This window comes from Thermobia domestica, chromosome 3 (assembly GCF_964235325.1).
Source record: "Thermobia domestica chromosome 3, izTheDome1.hap1.1, whole genome shotgun sequence".
Taxonomy (NCBI): domain Eukaryota; kingdom Metazoa; phylum Arthropoda; class Insecta; order Zygentoma; family Lepismatidae; genus Thermobia; species Thermobia domestica.
The window spans coordinates 148165477-148188970 of record NC_137456.1 but is presented as its reverse complement, the minus strand read 5'-3'; the positions used below and the strand labels follow the sequence as shown (position 1 = coordinate 148188970).

General features: G+C 33.7%; 1 protein-coding gene across 1 annotated transcript in view; it reads left to right on the top strand.

Annotated features, from left to right (window-relative positions):
* Window positions 1–23494, top strand: part of LOC145681534 (uncharacterized) — an 81656-nt gene that overhangs the window by 15948 nt on the left and 42214 nt on the right. Inside the window, exons 2-5 of the mRNA XM_081753180.1 lie at window positions 286–471; window positions 5570–5692; window positions 10080–10202; window positions 17355–17482. Coding sequence (XP_081609306.1) covers window positions 286–471; window positions 5570–5692; window positions 10080–10202; window positions 17355–17482 — 560 coding nt within the window. The remainder of the gene's footprint in view (window positions 1–285; window positions 472–5569; window positions 5693–10079; window positions 10203–17354; window positions 17483–23494) is intronic.

The window sequence follows — 23494 nt, the reverse complement described above, 5'->3', positions numbered from 1 at the left end:
TTAGTACCGAACGATAAATAGTGTAGTAAATTTTTATTTTTGAATTATATAATACCTAGGTACAAATTAATTATATGCCACATAACTCATAAGTGACTCATTTAGTAGCTGAAAGTTTTTATTATAGTTTTAAGAAGCTGGACATTTATTTTTGCAGGCGGCTCCATAGAGTTATCGTTAAGTTACTTTTTATAATGTAAATGAAAATTAAACTTCTGGTTTGCATTGCATTTTACTACTTGACAGCGATTTGATAATTTAACTCAGTTAACGTGTAATCAACAGGAGCTCATGAAGGACGTAGTAGACAAGCGTCAACCGGAGGAGGAACAGGAGACGAAACAGAAACAACAAATTTTTGTGAAGGAAATAAATTTTCTTGTTCAACAGGAGAATGCATTGAGGACCTTTTAGTTTGTGATGCTTTTCAGAATTGCAAAAATGGTGACGACGAGAATGCTGAACTATGTAGTAAGTATCTGCAATATTATGTTTCTTATAGAAGTGGTCGGCAAATCTCTCATTTTTGGCGCCCTACAAGCTGTGAGCATGTTCCTAGCAGGTAGCACAGCAACACCCTTTAACATGTCTCTTTTATGCAGTGTTGCCAGCAACCTTTGAAGAAAATAGGCTAGATGGCCTTCAGAAATAAGCTTTTTTACGCAAAGGATGACTAGATTTTGAATTGCTCACCTATAAGCCACATTAACGGTTTTTAACCTCCGTTTTTGTGTGTGTAGGATTATAAGTGAGCTATAGTAAGATTTGGAATGTTGACTTTTATACGCTAAAAACTAACAAGCTACTTACATGACTTTAAATTACAGTAAAATCCATCAACAACTCACCTGATTGTGAAAGTCAACAGCCATATTACCAGTTGAGTTGAATTGAATTAATTCATCATCAATGACGTCGCAGCTAGCCGAGGCGCGTTAACTGGATGCACTATCGTTGGATTGTGGATTGGTTGTGATTGTGTAGACTACCATTGTCCCAATTTTCAGTGGCATTTTTTGGGCAGCTCATAGTCTTTATAAACACTTCTTATTTCTCCGTACATCCACGTGAATAATCATGATTGCATTGAGAGTTTTTAAGCTAATTAAACATCCTATTTGTTTCCTTTAATAAACAGAAACCATTTTGTGGCTTGAAGAACCGAACAGTTTACTAAATCTATATTAGAAAAATTTCATTCTTGAAATAAAATGTTAAAAGGAGCAAACAGGGCCGTTACGGGTGCAAAATCAAAATTCTTTCTTAGTCGATAAGTATTCTTAATAGTTTTAAATCTGTGAGTGGGGAGAGGGAACAAGGATGCAAAACAAGTGTTAGTTGGGTAATAAAACACCCTCTGTCCACAGAAACCAATTAATACGATAATATATAAAGACAAATAGGTTAACTTTTAAAAATTACACTCTATTTTCCAAGAAAATGTATTTTTAGAATTAATTTAAGGTCAGTAAAAAGTCCATAAATGGCATAATAATTTCACAAAATAAGCTATATTTAAAGCTATAAGCATTTCGCAAATGTATATATCACAATGATGTTCCAAATAGGATAAATTTATTCAAAAACAGGCTAAATTGGCACCACTGATTTTATGTATAATTCAGTGTTTCCAATATCAGTATAACAGAGTGTCAGCAACTCTTTTGGAAAACCATGATATATTTCATTTGGCGTTTTGTTTTCCCAATTCGGACACTCGTCAACAGCACGGTTATTATTAATTTTATAATAATAGGTAGATATCTATCTATAATAATAGGTAGAAAGGATAATATAAATAAGGTTCTTCTTTGTTTTAGGAATAATATACTAAACAATGAGTTTTACGCAACAGCCACTAGGCACCGTAATCCACTACAATGTGAATGTTTCGCAACCTCTTAAGCGTGACGTCATATCGCGCAAGAACTCTGAATTTTTTCTCTCGATGATAGAAGATGTTCTATCTTTAATGTTCTGTGTACATTTATTATTATTATTTATATTATTATTATTATTATTATTATTATTATTATTATTATTATTATTATTATTCACATAACTTGTTATCTATTGTGAATAAATTCACTGATAATCCTATAGAATATCTGAATCACCTTTTGTTTTCACGTCTTTTCAAATCTTTAAACGTTCCCCGTCCAATAATACATACATCATATTAACTCTGAGAAAGTGTTCCGTTGATTTTCTCTGAAGAAGTCTTTGATTTGAATTTGCTAGATTATTATTGTAATGAATTCACTGCACAAGAGACATGAAATATCAACAGTGAAAGTAAAAGAGTGTTTCTCTTCCTATGAGCTGATTGATCATTTTTATTTCTTTCCACCTGGCTTGATAATTGTACAAACGTTAATGCACTAGAACAGGGATATAGGACAGCATACTTAGTCAAGATTACGCAGAGGAAGAGCCAACACAATACTTCATATTACAGCCACTTTTACTGTCGGCAATCTACCACTAAAATTATGAATTATGGTAGCTAGCATAATTTATTCTCACAAGGAACGGACATGAATGTGTCATCTGGACATCCGTTTGAAACCATTCAGTAAACATAACAAAGATATTTTCATGCACAAAAGATTAGGTACCATGGACAACGGAGTAAGACCCTGGGATTCATTAACCCGGTTATGTTAGTGATCAAAGAACACAAGCACCAGTTAGGAATTATTGCCAAATTTCCCAATTAAAAGTGTTGATGTAATAATTATTTCACTGCGAGTCTACGATTTTCTTTATACTAACAAGGTTAATGGAGTCCAAGGACTTACTCCGTTGTCAATGCCACCTAATGTTTTGTGCATGAACATATCTTTGTTATGTTTATCGAATGGACTAGGTTTGATTTGAATGTCCGGGTGACAGGTTCATGTCCGTTCTTTGTCAGTTGCTTCGCAATTCTGACAGAACTGGTAGATTTTGCTGTACTGCTCGAAGATCTGCTTGCAGTTGCCCAGTCGGGCATAATATTGGTGCCATTATACCGATATCTGATTTGTACCGCAATAAAATACTCGTACGAAATTTGGCAATAATCCCTAACTGGTGCTTGTGTTCTTTAATCACTAATTACGGAACTTATACAGGTATTTTAGTCAGTATCTTGTAGTGAGCAAGAGGATCTGTTGTCATTTAAATGTCATGCTTGAATTATTGCTTTCTTTTTAATTGTTTATTTTGGTATTAACTTGTAACATGACATGCAATTCAATGTCAACAGGAAGGGGAATACGGAACACATAATGATTCGATATGTTTTCATTGAATGATTTGTGCAGCGTGAGAGGCCTAGTGAAGCACAGGGCTAAGCCCTAGCTAGCAGATATAGGAAATGTATGAAAGTAAAGACTTATTCTTTCTGAATCTGGAGAAGATGGGCCTGTGAGATTGGGAAAGTGGATTGTACGATTTCTACAAAGTTGAAAACGAAGTAATTTATAACGTGGATTTTTGTAGTTTCTAGAATGTACCTATGTGAATATTCACTACATCCTGAGATAAACTGGACGGGGATACTCGAAAATAGAGGATATTGAAGCAATCGACGACTCCGAACAATATTATTCTTTATTTTGCGGACAACAAATTTGCAATATATATTATTTCTCCTACTTTCCTATATTATACCTGGTGACTTTCTTCATTATGAGAGATTGTATTTATGTACCAAATAAAGTATTAATTGTCTTAATTTTTAGTGCGTAATGTTGATCGAAATTTTGAAAATGAGCAAATTTAGATCAATTCCTCCTACAAAAGAATATGTTTTCTTTTTCTTTCTTTTTTGAAATTTTTCACTAGAAACACTATTCCTATCTGATACAAATATCATTTACAAGAAGGTTTTGTATTACGAGCAAAACGACCTGGTTTTTCAGTATGAAACAAATGTGCTCAATCAAATATCTTACGTATTGGCTGTAAGAAAGAAGGAAAAGAGAATAAAGAAAAATAAACTAAAATATATACCTATTAGCTCGATACCTTGCAAACAATACCTAGGTATATATTGTATATTATCCCGAACGAAAAAAACTTTTGATAATTATTTGGGTTATTATGTTGCATATAATTTGGAATTTTGTAAGATTTCCTTCTTAGATATTTTGAAGCAGAAATTAATTTAATGAGATTTCTGGAAACTAAAATACGAAAATTGCAGTGAATTACTCTGTTATTCTCGACAGTTACGTGATATCGATGAACATGTGTTGAGGTTTGAAAAATTATTAAATTACAAAATAAAACTAATAGTTTATAATTTTCCCGATTCAATTGTGCTGCGAGCTACGGTCAATCAATAAAATTTAACAAAATTAGAAAATAAACCATATCTTAAAGGCTAGAGAGTTGCGATAAATTAAAAAAAAAAGAGAGAGAGAGTTAAAAAATTTTCGTAGAGATTTCAATTACTCAAAATTTTCGAATGTAAATTTTCGTCTGTTTAGAACACTAGCTGGAAAGAATTTGTTTAACTCGATTTGCAGACGTATCAAGGGCTACAAAAAATGAATTCCCTATTCAAACTCTAATTTGTTTAACGTATGATTAAGCGAAATCAGCTAGATTGTCGAGTAAGGGTATGATGATTAATTTCTTTTACGTGGGATTCTTAAATGTATGCGGAAACTTCCATATTAGAGACTTGGAAAGGAGAAATACATGGAAAGTAGGGGCACCATGAACACATTATTCGAATATGTTTTACCTTTTCTAATTTATATTCAATAACTATTCATTTGAGATAAGCTATTCTGGGTCTTTGAAAAGCAAGAAGCTAGGTTTAAACAATTTTAATGTTTCTTAAAAGAAGTGTTTTGATACACGGGTACGAACGCAGTGTCGGATTTCCGACTAGGAAAACTGCCTAGAGTTCAGAAGGGTCGCAAAAGAAAGAAAACAGTCAATTTCTTAAAATTTTACAAATTATGTTTTATAAATATTTTTTTCTGTTTTCTAAATATTTTTTTAATAATTACGTTTTGTTTGGTTCGTCACATTTCATTATTGCTCGAAAATAACAAACTTAAATTTTGTCAACGACTTCATGGTTCACACTCAACACTGTTCAGAAAGCATTGCCTAATGAGATTACTAAACTGCTAATCGAACGTTCACTACAGCTGACGAATGAGTGAACACGCTCAGTCAGGTTATTAGTGGTTGGCGAGAGGCTGCCGGTTATAAATTATTTAGGGCCGAAAGATGCCGTAGTCTAATTCTATTATGAACAAGTAACTGAAAAACGTACATGACACTTCGAAAGTATTTGTTTGTGTCAGTATAGTCAATACAGAATATCAAAATGTAACTAAAAATTCAATGTATAGTTGTCGAACAGGCTGAGCTATCCATTGCTTTGGGTTCTGCAGAAACAGTAACTAGTCTTCTCTTGAAGCTCGAACTTACACAGAGGGTATTTGAAAAATAAACGTAGATTCAGCATTCAAATAATTTACTATGTGGTTTTTAAATTTAGTACTAAGCAAGACACAACTGTATTAAATATTAATTTCTGATATATTTCCTTTTTCAAAAGAACAACAAGGATGCAAAGAAAATTGTTTCCAGTGTTTATCTGGTCAATGCATTCCCAGTAATAGAGCTTGTACTGGAAGCAAAGTTTGTGAAGATGGAAGCGACCAGGATCCTCAGTTATGTAGTAAGTACTTTTATATACAGTGGTGTATTTAAGGGGCTTGCTATTGGGCTCAAGCACCTCCCGAAATAATATAATTCTTAGTTTTTTTGCATTATGAGTACAACACAAATGCTTCTTACTGGTTCTCAATACCCCCGAAACAAAATCCTGAATACGCCACTGTTTATATATATATTAGGGTGTCCCTTATTTTGGGTAATTTCGTGTTGCGACACGCACATCCCACAAATTTATTATGTGTGACCACAAACACGCATTAGTGAAACAGCAGCTCTCTACGAGAACGATAACCCGTGCCGACTTGACGAGAAAGTCATCCAATAGCGTTTCCAGATTATAATATAATTTAGAATTCCCAACACGTTATTGCTAGAAACGTTTGCAACACATATCTGCCTCTTCAGTCTCTCTTGTCTTTACTTTCATTGCTGCTACCAATGATGGTATTCAATTTAGGTCATTCTACATACAAAAACAAAACTTTGTCTTGGATTGGCAACACTGTCCATCTGGTGCTGTTTATCAATACACGAGCAGATGTCACCCTTTCTCTAGTTGCTTTGTGCAAAGTTTCGTTTCTCTGTCTCTTTCAGTTTCTTCGTTATCACAAAGATTAAAGATGATACTTTATGATCCCTTTCGCTATATCGTTCATCAGATATGAGCGGTAAGACATTCAGAGAAAGGAGGGGAAAGAACATAGAAAAAGCTGAGAAACGTCCAGGTAGAAATAATGATATGTTTTAAATTCAGTAGAGTGAGAGCCAACAAAGTGTTTTTAGCGTGTATGAATACGGTTCAACATTTTCGAATAATTAATTCATTACGTATACAATAATATTAATCAGTTTAGTAGAAAATCCCCCCGCCACAAAAAAAAAAAAAAAGTCTTACTTGCTAGGTAAATACCTCGTTGGACCATATTGTATCCTCATAATAGCTCTGATGTGACGTAGAATGGAGTCATAGCAGTGATGAATGGCAGGAAGCGGAATACACCATTCAGGGTGCAATGCATAACCTAGTTTTATGAGAAAGGGTGATGATGGAAATTTCTAAAACGGACCAGAAATATTAAATTATGTTCAGATTCGGGGATTGGATATTCCAAGGAAAGTGATCGATTTCGTCCATTCTTAAAAGCAGTCTACAAGAGCTTCAGCTTTAAGAAATCAGAGATATAGCACATTTTACAGCTCAGTTCATTCACTGTAAGTGACGCTCTACTGCTCCTCATGAAGTACGGAGTTTGACGTACCACACCACCATCACTAGCAGTCCAGCGCTGTTGTTGCCACATGACCCAGATATTTTGGATATTTCTATTAAATTGATAAATATCTGTGTGCAGGAATGAACATATTATTTAAATACACTGCACGTATAAACGCTGAACACCGCCTGCAAGAGCCTGAAATAGTAAGCTAAAATCAACTTCATTTAGAAATAATATCGTCCTTCAAATTGGATAAGATAAATAACTTGGTGAGAAAGAAGAACGACATAAAATTAAGTTTTACAACTACTCTAAAAATGAAAGAATTGAAGGTTAAAATATGTTTATAACTTCCAACATTGTGTCAAATAACACAAAAATATATAATTTATTTCCAAAATCTTCAAATTAAAAGTTTAAAGGTGTTCAAATTTACCTTAATAGAAATCACCATACGAATAATCTGCGTCTGGGAATGAGTGAACCTAGTACTCTAGAATTCAGAGATAAAACTTCTAATTCAACAAGTAAGGTGTGGTACCATTGGTATATCACGTTTGACATGTATCGTCGCCCTTCCACAGTTTTATGTGTTCAAGATGATGGACATATATCACTGTACCAAAAATGTTTTTAAATAGCTTTGTTGCTTCATAAATCATAATTCAGTCCATTGAATTCTTATTTGCAAAACGTAAGAATTTTTTCAAACGGAAGTTGTTTTTCTGACATAATTATAACTTAAAAGTAAAATAAACTCGATAATTGGAATAGTTGGGTAGTAACAGAGGAAAAAAGTAATATCTTTCTATTCTTATTGCACAAGAACATGTATTGTATTATTTATTTATTTATTTATTTATTTATTTATTTATTTATTTATTTACCAGTTTCTGTTAAGCCTTTGTGGAATTGTAAATTTCATTCGAAATTTAATTGTAACTTTGAAGGAAATTTCGAAATATTTGGTAACACTTTCAGGTTTGATCTAAAGGAGAACTAGACCTGACATTCTAGCTTGATAGAGGTTAACACAGAACGTAATGGCACAAGCAAGTTTAAATAAAATGTGACTTTCTACATGTTAGTACAGAGATGCCCAATTACAGGTCCTCGGGTGCCATGCGGTATGCATGGTGCAGCCGTCGTGCGGCCCTCGAGAAGATCAATTTTAACATTTTTTATATAGTATATTGGGTACATAAAAATTTTAAAAATAGTAAAGACGTAATTACACACACAAGGTGAACGTATGTTTCAAACCAAAAAAATAAATTTTAGGATAACATTAGTTAGCTTAGTGTTTTGTTTCGTTTATTTAGGTACGTTACATATCTAAAAATTTAAGCATACTATTTGTGTTTACGCTGCAGCGTGGAAAATAATTAATTGTGAATACTTTTAAACGTTAGTTCCATTGAGGGCAGGTTATTTGTGATGTAAGATCTCTTTTACATTACTTACATTATGTTTTCATGGTTGAGAAATTATCCAAGATATTTTCACCCAATCTTGAGAGTATAAGAATATTTTTTGAGTAAAAGTGGTTTTTAGACTCATTGGCGAGATTTCATCGCAAAAAACCTGGCATTTGTCCGTGTGTGACTCATTATCAGCATACTTCAGAATTCCAAGATGTTTCCTCAAAAAGTTTTTTTTTTTTTTTTTTTTTTTTTGTCTGTGCCACTTCAGTATGAGTAAGAAAGGGAAAGTGAAATTCTTTGCGTGAACAATCAAGACAATAAACCACAGTGTCTTGTGTGTTTACAAGTTCTCTCTTGTTACAAGGAATACAGCCTCAGCCGCCATTACAAGCAGGACCATGTAGAAAAATACAGGAGTTACTGTGGTCAGGCACACGCTACAATTATCGCAGATTTGAAGAAAAGGGTTAATGTTCAAAAGATTTTTTTTTCATACAGCCACGTCAATTCAAAGTCGTTCTTTTCTTGCTTCTTTTGTTGTAAGTTCAGAAATAGCGAAAACTAATCGGTTATCTCATGGTGAATTTGTGAAAAAATGTTCGGTAGCAATGGTCAAAGCACTCGGAGAAGAAAAAATTACCCCGAAATTTAAAGATGTTCCCAAAGCATTACTAGAAGAATTGAAAAATTAAGTGTGATATTTGAGAACAAGATGAAAATATTCAGTTAGAGTATTGCGTTTATGAAGGGATTCATTTCTACAATCAATGCAAGAGGTGTTAACCAATGTTAACCGATTTTAATTTTCTTTATGTCGATTTTCTTCTTATTACCGAACTTTTTGGACTAGAGCATTTTGAAAAAAGAAGAAAACTATTACTTTTCGACCCACTCTATTATATATGTATATAGTTATTAGATTTTATAAAAGAACGATAAATGTTACACCTCTAAAGTCCGAGTCGTGATAATAAAAAACATGTCGGAAATGTTTTAGATTTACAGATGTTACATGAGTCAAAAGTGTTAGCGCAAATCTCTCTTCAAAATTGCAGGGGAAGCAAAATTCCACATATATATTTTTTGAAGCGATGTTTAACATATTTGTGAAGTTGAGAAACAATGCTGCGGAAAATCAGTGGAGCAGATTTGTTTTCAACATTGGGATGCGAGCATATTTGAATCTCTTTCTGGGGGAGAGAGATGAGACTCATATTACGATAGATGAATCCGATTTCTGAGATGAACATGTTGTATATTATAAGGTACGTCAATGTTATCTCACTTTCCTTTGTGACAGTGGAATACAAATCTTCACATTTTTCCCAAAGGACACGTTTCCTATAGGATTATTGGGGGGCACAATCCCAACAGTTTTAAGATTGGAGATTTAATGTGTGCCTCGTCTCATCGGGATTTGAGCCAGTGGTCAAAACAAAATTGTAGATTGAAGTCCTAAGCTGGAAAATGTATAAAACATGTAAATGCATAAAAAGGAAGAGCAAGTTCTAAAATTTATATATTGTAATATTTTGCTTCATTCCAAGTTATTCCATATACGTACTGTTGATTTTTCCTTTAGAAATTTCAAGTTTAATAATCTCAAAGTCTAGCTATAAGTTATTAAAATATAAGAGTTGAGTAGACAATTCATTCCTTACTCTTAATCTTTCATTTATATAACTTGTTTGCTATCAAGCTTGTATGATCATATGCTAATTAACATAACACTACTATATACTAATAGAGAAATTCAAAGGATGTAACGAAGATGATATGTGGTGTACCTCTGGGGAGTGCATTTCCAAAGATAAAATTTGCAACGGAGTAGAGGATTGCAGAGATGGTAGCGACGAAGGCCCTGAGTGTAGTAAGTTACATTTTACCAATAATTAAAAACTGAGCTAAATAGTGTCCCTTTCATATATTGTTATACTATATTTGAAGTGCTCTCCACAGGAACTTTTCTTCAGACTTTCTTTAATGCAGTTCTTTACAAAGGTTTTTTTTTCTTTTTTTGTAACTACAGTGGCGCATATAAATTATAAATACACATTTTATTCAAATATAGTGTAATTTGGTTAGTGCATTAACGACTAAATCAATCAAACCAATTTCTTTCTTTCTTTCTTTTCTAGGATTTTATTATGTCATATTTTACCTAGGTATGTTGCATGCTTTCCTTCCATATTTCATGATCAAGAGAAAACATTCCGATGCTTTTTCTTGGCATGTACCACCATAAATAATATTTTATTATAAATAAGATGAAATAGAATTCATTGAGCCACGTTACGTGTTTGTATATACATTGACGGCTCGCTTGACATATTTTCGGTACCATCTTGTTTGTGTTAAAATGTTAGCGGTAACCAAAATTTTAAAATTGCAACCCAACCACTAATGCTCGAATTACACAACTAGCATCGTCGAACTATAATTAATTATCACAGATGTTGACACAGCATCAGGGCCTAAAATTCAACGAAATCACAGCTCCACACTGGCAAAATTGTATATAGTATAGTAACACTAATTTAGTCAGCATTTGTTCAGACATATAATCAGTGTTCTGTCCAGTACATCATGTTTACCTGCGACACCCAAAAAATTATTATTATTATTATTATTATTATTATTATTATTATTTAGGAAAATTTTGGCATCCAGAGCAAACAAAATTAAAGGCACATTAGGATACATATTTAATTGTATTGCATTAAACCATAAAATACAGGAAGCAAACCGGTAAGAAAAATAGTCACACTGGAAGAAAAAAGTCACTTTTTCTTACATAAGAATTTCACTGTCATTTTTCCGTGATCATCACGCTGTCTCAGTCTGTTTTCTGCCGAGGCAAACACACCGTTATACCAGGGCTGTTCCTTTGACTTCCTACCAACTTCAAAACGCCTTTACTTTCTGGCCAGCAGGGGTTGGGCTAAAATCTTGCAACGGACCCATATTTATATTAATGTGAAGGTAATTTTTCACAGTAGCGGGAGCTAAAGACAGTCTGTTATCTGTTTTCAATATGTTCTAGTCACTTATAAGTCTTTCAACATCGGAAGAAGATGGTTTCAAAGCAACAACAAGGGCTAGACTTGTTGACAGAGCATGAAATGTCTGATTTCCACAGATTTTCATGAGAAGGCTTTTAGCGTCCAGACCTTTCAACATACTACACGATGATGCCTCTCTATATTGCATTGCAAACTGCAAAAGATCTGTATCAAGACAAATAACTTTGTGGCATTCTCTTAGGGCATCATAAGTTACATGCTCTTGCAAAACACGCAAAGGCTCCAAAGCAACAATACTGTCTTCATGCAGCAAACGCTGACTAACAAAGTTAATTATGGAATCCAGGACTTCGTAGCCTACTACAGTAAAATCTCTTTTCTCACTGACATATTTGTTATGGGATTTATTGCAACGTGTGTTGCGATGAAGTTGAATACCATGTAATGAGTGCTGTATTTCTCCGTTGACGTTCTCTTGCACACGTTCGTTTAAAAACGTTTTTTCCCACCCGCCTAACAGATGTTTCTCTTTCATACTCTCCAATTGTGCTATAGTTCTATTTTTATTTGTTATTATGTCCAAAAGAAACATTTCATCACTCTCAAACTTCTGCTGGCAGTTCTTGAAAACATATGGAGCATCTGTCACAAGACACAGAAGATGAAGGCGATCTACTTCTATCCATTTATGCAGATGACCATTGGCTTCATTACATACATGGCTTTCCGTTTACAAGTAAAGGCAGCTTGGATAGCAATTTCTTAGGAGAGTAGTGAGCATACTGAATGAAAATTTGGTCCACCTGACGTCAAAATATTCTGAGTAGTACAAAACTTCTAAGTTATTTTCTGAAGCTACCATCGTTAAACCTTTCGTTCGCTGCCCTGAAGAGTGATAGAAAGCACACAGTCCAGATGCTGCTTATATGAGAGATGAAACTACTTGGACATTCTTGGTGACATCTTTCCATGCTAAATTAATGCGATGGGTAGCACACCAAATTTTCAACAGAGGCAACGTTTCACCTGAAGCAACTCTTTCATCAGTTAACAATTTCCACATTCCTTTGTGCTCTCCTGTATTTATGTTTTCATTATCAGTAACTATCGAAGTCACTCTGGGAAACATTACTCTTTCTACTGATTTTCGTAACGCTGTGCTTCGGCTAAATTTTTGGCGGTTATTGATGTATGTTATCTCTGGTAGTACATATTTCTATAACGGGTTCAAAGGATCGTGTAATTTTTATCTACAAAACAACACATTTCATTATATCGGAAAAGTGTAATGTCCTATTGAAACAACAGATAAACGTGCAGTTAGTTGCATATTTTAAAACTATATGAATGCAACCGAAAACGTTTGAAAACTAATATAGTTAAAAAGTTCCTTCACCTCAAAATTGGCAATGGTTTTCCCTGCCATCTAGGAGACACCTATACGTATTAACTCTTGCTTAATGTCATATACTGGCAGTTATATGGAATTGAGTAACCCCCCCCCATTGCATAATGAATGTATTGAATCAGTAAGACTTAGTTTGACAAACTAAACGCTTTGAAATGTATAATCCGAGAAAAGTAAGGTACTCACATTTTTAATACCACTCCACACTTTAAGAATTACAGTTCCACACTCCTTTCCTACAGTTCCACAAAGTGTGGAGTACTCCACTCAATTTTAGGCCTTGCACAGCATTGACCCAGCATTTCCTCCACGATTTCGGCATTCTCTAACGTTGGGCCAACGATCTGCTCTACTTGGGTAGGTCATTCCACTTGCTGATTGAGTTCAACAGTCACTTTTGCTGCAATTTGCTCTACAATCCTTCGTGACAATTCTCATTCCTCGTGACACACATGCTATACTGACCATCTTAGATATGTTTGTATCGATTAACTGCCAACCAACAATTTGGTATCTCCTTGAAACATAATGAGGTCTGTCATTTTGTATCACAATTACCGCCTCCCTACTTCAAGGCATGCATTCGTTCTATTCCTTTTGACTGTCATTTAACACCTTAGAAACGACTTGAAGCTTATGTCTCAAATATGTATTATTAGAAGTGTAAATATTACAAAGCAGAAACACTAAAAAAGAAAGTAAAATACATTTCTAAATACTAATGTTAATTATACCTTGAATTTGACATTATTTTATGGTATGTGCAATTGTAGAGTATCTTATATTGAAACGTTTCACACTAGTAATACAAGACTACTAGTTTTGGTAATTGTCCCCAGGTGCTGCCAACCTATCCCAGAAACTTGATTGCAGACATATTAAAGTTATTATCATTTCAAATATATTCATTAATATTCATTTTTTTTCCAAATGAAGTAATTCAGTTAGAAGCCACTTGGGTGGTTTAAGTTTGATCCAAATTTAAATAGTTTTATTTATTGAACGCAAAATGACTTAAAGTTTGTATACGACTGCTGTCACACAAATATGATTACGTTCATAATTTTTGTTTTCTAGGAAGAATCACATGAACATTCAAGTAATTTCATATAAAAGAAACCCCTCTGAAAGCAATGCCTCTTACGTCATTTGTCAAGATCGAAATTAGATAGCAAATACGTATATCGTACAAGTACAGTATAATTCCTACTTAAACAATATGTTATAAAAAGGGTGCAAATTTCCGTGGAGGATGAGTGGGATTTTCCCCTCAATCACATTTTGTCCCCCCCTCCCAAAGAAATTAATTGATTTATTATCTTTATTTTCGCTGTACAGTTTGTTGTCCAAACCAATAATGCGGCCTGGGAAACTTCAATGTAATTCTATACTTCATTTGCTAACTCAACATGTAGTGAATCAATTCAGTTGTAACCTAACAGTAAAGTACTTGTAACTGCTGACCTCCTGAGCTCCATCACGGAACTCATATTTAAAAAAAAAAAATGCGTGAAGAGCGCAGCATTAGCGGAGAGTAGAAGCGGAGGCTCGAAATTTCAATTGAGAATTTTTAAATATTTGAACTTCGATTTAACCTTAATGATTGAAATCGGGAGCGGCAACAATCCATTTCTCGTATAATATGCTAATACGTAGAATATTTGAGACTTTCCAATGCTCCTATACATGGGCGGCGATTAGGGGGGCAAAGGGGGACAGTTGCCCCCACATTTTTCCAAGCAACCCATTAATGTATGTTTCATTTGGAAATATGAAATTTTCGTATGTATTAGTGTTTCATAGAAAAATGGTACTATATAATATTTGCCGTTGCGTGAGTACGAATTGGTTGTCTTCCCCTAAAGTTAAGAAAGCTACAGGAATTGGTTTTAAGTGCGACGGAAAACAATTCAAAAATTCGAGCATATTTTCAATCCAGAGGTATAGAAGCCAAACCTGCCAAATCCATTTTCAGTTTTGTCAAGAAACAAAGAAGTGATGTCCTTATGTTTCAGAATTGTTGAACAATTTCTTGTTTAGTGGTCCCTACTTAATACAAATGAGTGAAATCAACCTCTAAACAAAAAAAAAAGTTGTTAAACAATTCTGAAAACATGAAGGCGTCACTTTTTCTTCGTTCCCAGACAAAATTCAAAAATGGATTCAGTAGGTTTTTCTTCTATATTCCTTTCTTACAAGGGTTCAATATGTTAGATAGTTGCTTTGAAACTAATTCAGAGAACATTTCGCAAAAAAAAAAAAAAAAAAAAGTTATTCTTTAATTGCACAAAAATTGACAATTCCTAAAATGTCTTCTCTTCTTTCTAAAGTAAGGAATATTGATTAAAAGAGCGTAGTAAGAAACAACTTATACCTTTTAGATTGTTTTGTAATGTAATATACAAGTAAAGTGGTGTGTCTTTAGGGGTGTAAGTGTGCATACAATTAAATTTAATGATTCAACATAATTCTAGATTTTAAGATTATTTTGTGTAACTGCAGTGTGGAGTGATTCGAAGTATTTTGACGTGTTCCAAGAAAGTGAAAACTGCACCTAATGGCAACGAACATATTTCGGGAAGCTGCAAAAGAAAATATCTCTTGAAATGTCGTAGCATACGCTTGTAGTATTTACTGTCTTTCGTTTTCTGAGAGTAATAACATACATTTAATGGCATGTGTAGAATTAAAAATATAAGTTGTTCATTAATCCTCACTTATATGACTTTTACAAAACAAGGCTCATTATTCATTGCTATGATTAATATTATCCTTTCTATTTATTTGCTTTGTAAATTTGTTATTAAATAATTTGATCACACAATTTTCCAGGCCAAATTTTAAGATGTTCATGAGCAAGAAATCAAATCTCTTCTTATTCTTTCGTTGTTTAAGAGTACAAATGTCTAGTACCTTCTACCTACTTGCGTTGGTCTTGTCAATTTACTTAATAAAATATGAAATACGATATATGGTATTTTAACTGAAAAATATAATATCCTATTAGTTATACAACCTTCAGTCAACACAAAGTGTTAGAAAGAGCCACAGAAACTAAGATTGATATACAAATATTCAAATCATGTCTTGCCCCCTCACTTTTAACATTCAATCGCCGCCACTGATCCTATACTTATTATTTTTCCTAAATATTTGCATCTCTTCCTATAAACTCCTATATTTCCTACATTTTAACAAAACCTCTTATATTTCTGTAGCATTGCTATTTCCACTTGTAAAAATAACATAAGGAAATAAGGTGTGGTTGGTTGGAGGGCCTGTTGTCTCCACAGAGAAATGAAGGCTCTTCTGTGTTTCCTCTTTTCCTGTTTAATGTCTAAAGATAATTACACCAAACAATATACAGTTAGCGCAAAAGTATTCATACACCTCCAAGATGGAACAAAAAAATAAACTAGTTTGTCATATTCACTAAAACTTTCTATAGAATAGTGACTGTAAATACTTATAAATCATTTATTTAGGTATATCAATACTCTCTACACTAACTGCAATTAAATAATTAGAGAATATGTTACACATAGTGAAATCTTACCTACTGGTGAGCTACGTACGAAAACACGAAGAAACTCGTATAAAATTTTGCAACGAGATAATCACCCATTTAGTTATTTTTGGAGTAGAATATATTTATATAACATTTGGTGTAATTATCATGTGATTTTTTTAAAAATTCTAACTATTAGATAACTGAAATGTTCCTTCCAGCAGATAGAAATATTCATGATTCCTTTGTTCCTTGTTCTTTCAAAATGTTCCAAATGCACAAATCTTCCTTCAAAATGTTTCAAGAAATAATTGAAAAATGTTCTTTTTCACAACTTTACGTAACCTTCTATATTTTTTCGTCGTGGTTTCCTATATACTTTTTCATTAGGATTCGAAAACATGATATTTCTACAAAAGAAAGTCCGGTTTAACTGATAATTTTAATGGTTTTCATAATACTGAAGTAGGTTTTCTTTTGCAAGGCTGCGTGTAATAACGAAAAGTGGGAGATTTCAATATGAGCGGGAAAAATATCATGTTTGCGATCTTGGGTATCGCTCGGGCCGAATTCTTAAATAAATAAATTTTACAAAGTTACGTGCACTAGAGTAAGTACAACACTTAAACATGTTCAGAAAGATTAGGTGTGGTGTGTGCACGTCAGATAATATATGCATAGTGATTGTCGGTACATTTATGGAATTAATAAATCTTTTATTTATTACAGATGTCATGCATTTATGTATGTGGAGGGGGGTTAAGACATCATGGTCTCATTTTGAATTATTGCATCTTCAGACTCACGTCCTGTTGGCCTAATTTTATCCCCCGCAATACAAATTATCTAATTCGCAGACTGGTTATAAATGAAACACTTTGTATTGTACTTTATGTTCATAAAGGAACTATACTTAATGATAAACATTTCATACCTATACAGATCTTGACTATTACAAACAACGAACAAACGTTAATGAAAGTTTTGAGCACTTAGTGCACCAAATATCATGTTTGAAATTCTGAAAGACTCAAAAATAACACTTAATAAAGCAATAAATCAACCATTTCCGTTCCTTTTCAGGAGCTTGCACAGCTTTCGGAGACCCGCACTACAATACATACGATTGGTCTATGGTTCATTTGTTGGGAGTATGTCGCTATTTAATGACTAGTGATTGTAAAACTAGTAGGTTCCATGTTAAAGTTGAGGTAAGATGTGTATAAGTATTTTATTTCGAGTTATTCCATGAGTACACTGGAATGATTTTAGCTATTTTGCGGCTCTAGCTTTTGTTGAGGTTAAAGAAAAATAATTGTTCATATTCCCGTCTCTAATTAATAATTATTAGGGCTGTTAATAATTTGTATCTATAACGCATTATTGAACATGAAATATGATGTATTTCAATACGCTTTCGCATGTCTGTTGGAAAATATTAGTGAGATTTTTTATTTCAAAAGTTTAAATGAAACTTTCGCATAAAGTTTTCCATTGCTCACAAACTTCTATCGTTAGAATATATAAAGGGTGCATCAAACGTCTGGGGCCATTGGGGAACTCTGTTATGATGAACAATTTAAAAAAAAACTGAAAAAAGAATAATTTGCTGCAAATATGTGGTTTTCAGTGTAAAGTGATAGAATCTTTCCAATCACACCAGCCGTTTGTAGTGATGAGCGCAAGAGTGTTGATCTTGTAGTTTTTGCAAGTCTTACATGCAAGACCAAGACCAAGAATCCCGATGCAAGACGAAGACCAAGACTCTTGCGCAAGAGTCTTGCACAAGTACCGGCACTACTTGAATTTTTTATAGAATGTAAAAAAAAGAACGGGAAAAATTATTACATCTTTTACTTGAATTTCTTGGCTTCAGTAAAAATGCCGCTGGAGTGAATGTGTTACCAGTAGTTTATGCAACCCGTGCGAGTCGTTCTACCGCTGTAGCATATAGTTACAGTATGTCGTTTCCTGAATTGGTTGTCCGCGTTTTCTGTAGATATTGCTCGCTTTCAAGTCACACATCAACTTGCGCTATGTGAGCTTTTTTGGTTTACAAACAGTGTGTGCGTGGGTTTTCCCGTTTCTTCCTACTTTCTTCATTCCACCATTTCAATCATTTTTCGTCGTCTCTGTCTGAGCCTTGGTTCATAATCGTGTAACGTTAAACTAGGTATTTCATTTCAAAACATATTAATGGTGTTCTTCTAAAACTAAAAAGAAATGTAGTATTGAATATGGGTAATTCTGTACACTATAGGTGCCGACTATAGTCTTGACTCCGAGTCTCAAGCGTCCGTTGGAATTTTTTAATGTGTGCCCATAAAATGAATATGGAAACAACATCTATGACTTTGGAAAAAATTAATGCATGTGACCGCAAGCTTTATTTTATGGCCGAATGCCCATACGTTAAATAATTGTTTGTCAGTATAACTTTTAGCTTCCTTAGGTATACGACACATCCAGGATTGAGCGATATGATATTACACGTACTACAATAAATCTACTGTATATCATAAAATTGAAAGTGAGTATGTTTGTGACTCCTAGTATCTTGAACCACCCGACAGATCTCGATCAAATTTTCAACATAGATGAGGTTTGGACTTGTGGTGGTTTTTATCATATTACTTTGACGGTAGAACTTAGGAGAGGGGAAATGTACAAAAAGAAATAAAACTTAATAACTCTTGAATCACTCGTCCGATTTCAATCATAGTTTCAACATACCATAAGTAGATGAGATTCGAACCTGAGATGCTTTCTGTCATATCACTTTGACAATGCAGCTTAGGGGAAGTGGAGGGGAGAGATATTTAAAAATGATCGAAAATGACCGATCTTAGTGTGGAAACTATAGTTTTGGGGGTCACTGAGATAATCAGTGACACTTCCGATGCTGTTTAATTTAAAATTCAGCCCCGTAGCTTGGCTGACGGGAAGGGATAGTGTATATATATATATATATATATATATATATATATATATATATATATATATATATATATATATATATATATATATAAATGATTGATCGAAAAAGAAAAATATTAGTGTCGAATCAATAGTTTCCAGAGACGGTAAGGCGAGCAGTGACACTTCTTATGCCGTTAAAATCAAAATTCAGCAACAAAACTTGGAGAGGGAGAGGGCACAGAAATATAAAAGTCATCGACAATGACCGATATTAGAGAGGGCTTTAGTAATAGTAAAAAGTGAGTGACTAACGAAACATATTACTGTTTTTTTTTTCAATTTAACCCAACGAAGTGGGTAATGGATGCTAGTAATCCATATTCACAAGTGAGACTGATTTTGGACAGTTATTTCAAATAACTTGGAGTTTGATGCCGTTATTTTGTGTTTCTAATATAGGTAAAAAGTTTTATATAAATTGAGTTTACACAAAAGACAGAGAAAATGTTTTGAGTTTTCATTCAGATTATTCTAAAATATTAAGGAGGTTTGATAATAATAATTATTATTTTAATTTTTTCTCTCTCTTTTTGGTCAATATTGCTAAACATATCACCATCATTATCATCATAGCTATTCTGCCATTATTGGCAGGTTACTTGCTGGAACCGAGAAGCTTCGGTATACGGTGGTCTTCAGCTAGTCTCTTCGTCTTCACGTAGCAATTTTTTGTTTTAATACATTCCTTCAACTACAGTCTCCTTCGGTCCCTCCCTCTCTTTCCTTCCACCATACCTTCTAGCACGTCCCTCATAATACAGTTCCTCCTCAGTCAATATCCAACCAGTTCCTCTACCTCCTCTTTTAACAATAGGCCTATCTAAAATTCTTCTTTCGTTCCCTACTACTACTATTTCTAACACCTTCTCATTCGTTTTCCGTTCAACACAGTTAATTCTCTCCTTGTTTCACCATGTCCACGTTTCGAAAGCCTGCAATTTTTTCATCGCTTTTGCGTAATGTCCATGTTTCTGCCCCATAGAGTACATATTGGAATAATTAAAACAAGATCTCAATATTTAATTGGAAGTTTGTTCAATACAAAGATGAGCCAATCAGTTTGAGAACCAGCGGAGTGTTGGATCTGTTAAAAAAATATAAAAAGATTACGAAACGTTGTGATTTATCTTATAAATAGTGAAGCGTGGGCACACGTTAAAAAAAAAGTAGGATCATCAGCTATGTTGTACATTATCATCATACTTGCACGAAGGTAAACTATGTTGCATTTAGAAACATACATTGTATTTCCGTTACTATTGGCGCATTGGAGAATTGATTATCCCTTATATCCAGAATAAAATTTACCTATGAAAAGCATAATATTTCTTAAAAGCAAGACTTGTAAGACTCTTGCATGCAAGACCAAGACCAAGACTGGATGCGCAAGACCAACACCAAGACCAAGGCCACCCGGGTCTTGGTCTTCGTCTTGCATTTGCTCATCAATAGCCGTTTGGGTTTCAGGATGAAAGCATCCTATGTCATCGGCGCAAATCTGTCTTCAACTTTAGATGGGACATGTAGAATCATCCCCATATATATATATATATATATATATATATATATATATATATATATATATATATAGCGGTGGTAAACATATGAAGTTGAGAAACAATGCTGTGGTGGATCAAGGGAGCAGAGTTGTCTTCAACATTGGGAGGCGGGCAGATTTGAGGCTTGTTCTGGGGGACATCAATTTCATCTCACTTTCCTTTGTGGCAATCGGACACATATCATTAAAGTTTCCCCCAAAACACATTTCAAATTGGATTATTGGGGGGACAGCCCCCAGTTCCAAGGTTGGAAGGGAAATACACGCTTTCATCCCCGCGGGGTTTGGGTGAGTGTCCTATGTTAAATGATAAAGAAACGTTGTCAATAGAGTAGTCTGTTTCCTTGATCGCTCACCGTACCAACTATACGCATTGTTCGGAAACAGACTTGAAGCGTTTGTATCTTTTCCGTATTATCTTTTAAGCCTATTTTCTATCTTTACGCACGACAGAATTAGCCTATGGTAAAGACTTTCGGTACACCCTGTATATATTGAAATGACAGAAATTTTTTAGTAATAAACTAGTTTATCAAAGTTTATTTATATAAATTTATAACTCTTCTTGAGTTAATTTGTATTCTCCAAAGTAAAATATATTGTATATACAAGATTACAACAAGCTTGGATTATTGTATATACAACTTGTTATAGCTGGCGCTTCATAGCCAACAGATATGTTCAGTGTGACGTCCGCTAGTACTTTTCTCCTCTTCTTTTCTGGTAGATACATTTGGAAGAGAAAAAGGAATCTCATGAAAAGTATGGCAATGTACGAAAATTTCACGTTCCTGGTAATTCTTTTTTCTGCCAGTTTTTATTTCAACGGTGGTATTTACAAGAGCACAAATGGGACATGTGACGACCGGTGACCTCCTCCAACGGGAAAGAATTTTGGTAGTGATTAGTTGTTCCTTCTTTGATAACACATAGGGTTCGGAAAACGGGATGATATACTTAGTGCTTATTTATGAATCGCGGAAATGCTTTTGGCTCAAGTGTTATGATGGGGGGAACAAAATGAACCGTGTATTACGATTTACAATTTTGAAAGGCAACATCTCGCCAGGCAACAATATGAAGAAACGGCACTACCAGGATTTTCAGTTTGGGAGTGTAAAGACAAAATAACAAGCGTTTAAGTGCTTTGTACGGTTTGTATCGGACTTTGTGAAAAAATAATAAATAAATAGAAATAAAGGTTGCATTTTTTCAAGAATGTGGCGTCACATGCCGACCAGCAGGCAAGGGAGAACTGCCGAAAACCTTCTAATAAGATATTAATATCGTAAAATATCATAATTAGGGTGAAACGGGAGCAGATAAAATTTTAGCTTTTTAACAAGATATAGTGCTTTTTTCATTAGTACGAAAGATTTTTACTGGGTGGTCACACTGTCAGAGTTGTGCTAAGTTAAGAAACTATTGTATCGTGGCGGACATAAGTCTTTGACCAGGTAATGGCGATTGCTTTGAAACAAATGCAGAGTATGGGAATTAAATTTGTCATATCTGTAGTTTTGTGTGAAGAAGAAACAAACTTGTGAACCAAAGGTTTAAGAACAACTCATGTTATTAATATAAACTTTGCCGATGATTATTAACTTATATCGCCGTAAAAGATATATGAAAGACTTTTTGAAACGAAGAAAAATAACATAAAACTTTGCAAGCGGACGGAAAGAAACCTAACGTAACGAGGCTAAAGACGAATCATTTACAGCGTAGTGATGGCGGTTCAGTGGTCAAGGCACTTGGCCACTAATCTGAAGGTTGTTCGATTGAATCCATGTCGGGCAATTTTCCTTTTTTTACTTATGAAATTTTAATGGCGATTGATCGGACTATGAAATACGTTTTATTATATTCATATATTTGAATACTCGGATGTTTAAATACTTCAACTATCAAATCTTCAGGAATAATAATAATAATAATAATAATAATAATAATAATAATAATAATAATAATAATAATAATAATAATTATTATTATTATTATTATTATTATTATTATTATTATTATTATTATTATTATTATTATTATTATTATTATTATTATCTCGCAGAAGATTAAAAATTAAAAACTTATCGCTCAGGTTATACCATTATAAGCAAAACCGTGACATTAGGCAAAAATACTTCGGTTTTGTTTAATGTTGCCCATGAGAAGAGGAATTTCTCATCTCGATTCTAAAAGAAAACAAACAAAATCGGGATGAGACTTAACATTTCACATTCGAGACGGGACAAGGCTAACTCAAATTATCTCTTCGCTTTGGAGATGAGAATCGAGACGTGACGAAAAGTATTGTAAATATTTCTTGCCTTATCTCGATTCTCCAAATAGTGTATGCCACTCTTTAAGTAACTATTGTTCCGTAGACTGAATCTTATATGTTATTTTGTTACTTTGTGTTTCAGAGCTCACTGAACTATGGTCTGTGTATAAATTTTTCTAACAAAGCTTTTATAATTACATCTGCATATTCTACAAGTTACTTTATTATATGCCTTACTGTTCAATGATATTCAGTTATTTTTATTACAGTTATTTCCCTTAAAACGTACAGTAGAATACTTTCTTCATGAAGCTTTAGTGGAAAGTTTTCGTTTAAATTTGGGTAGTTGCAGAGGTGTCTGTTGAAGTTACGGAATCCTTTCCCCGAAATCGCCAAATTTTAAAG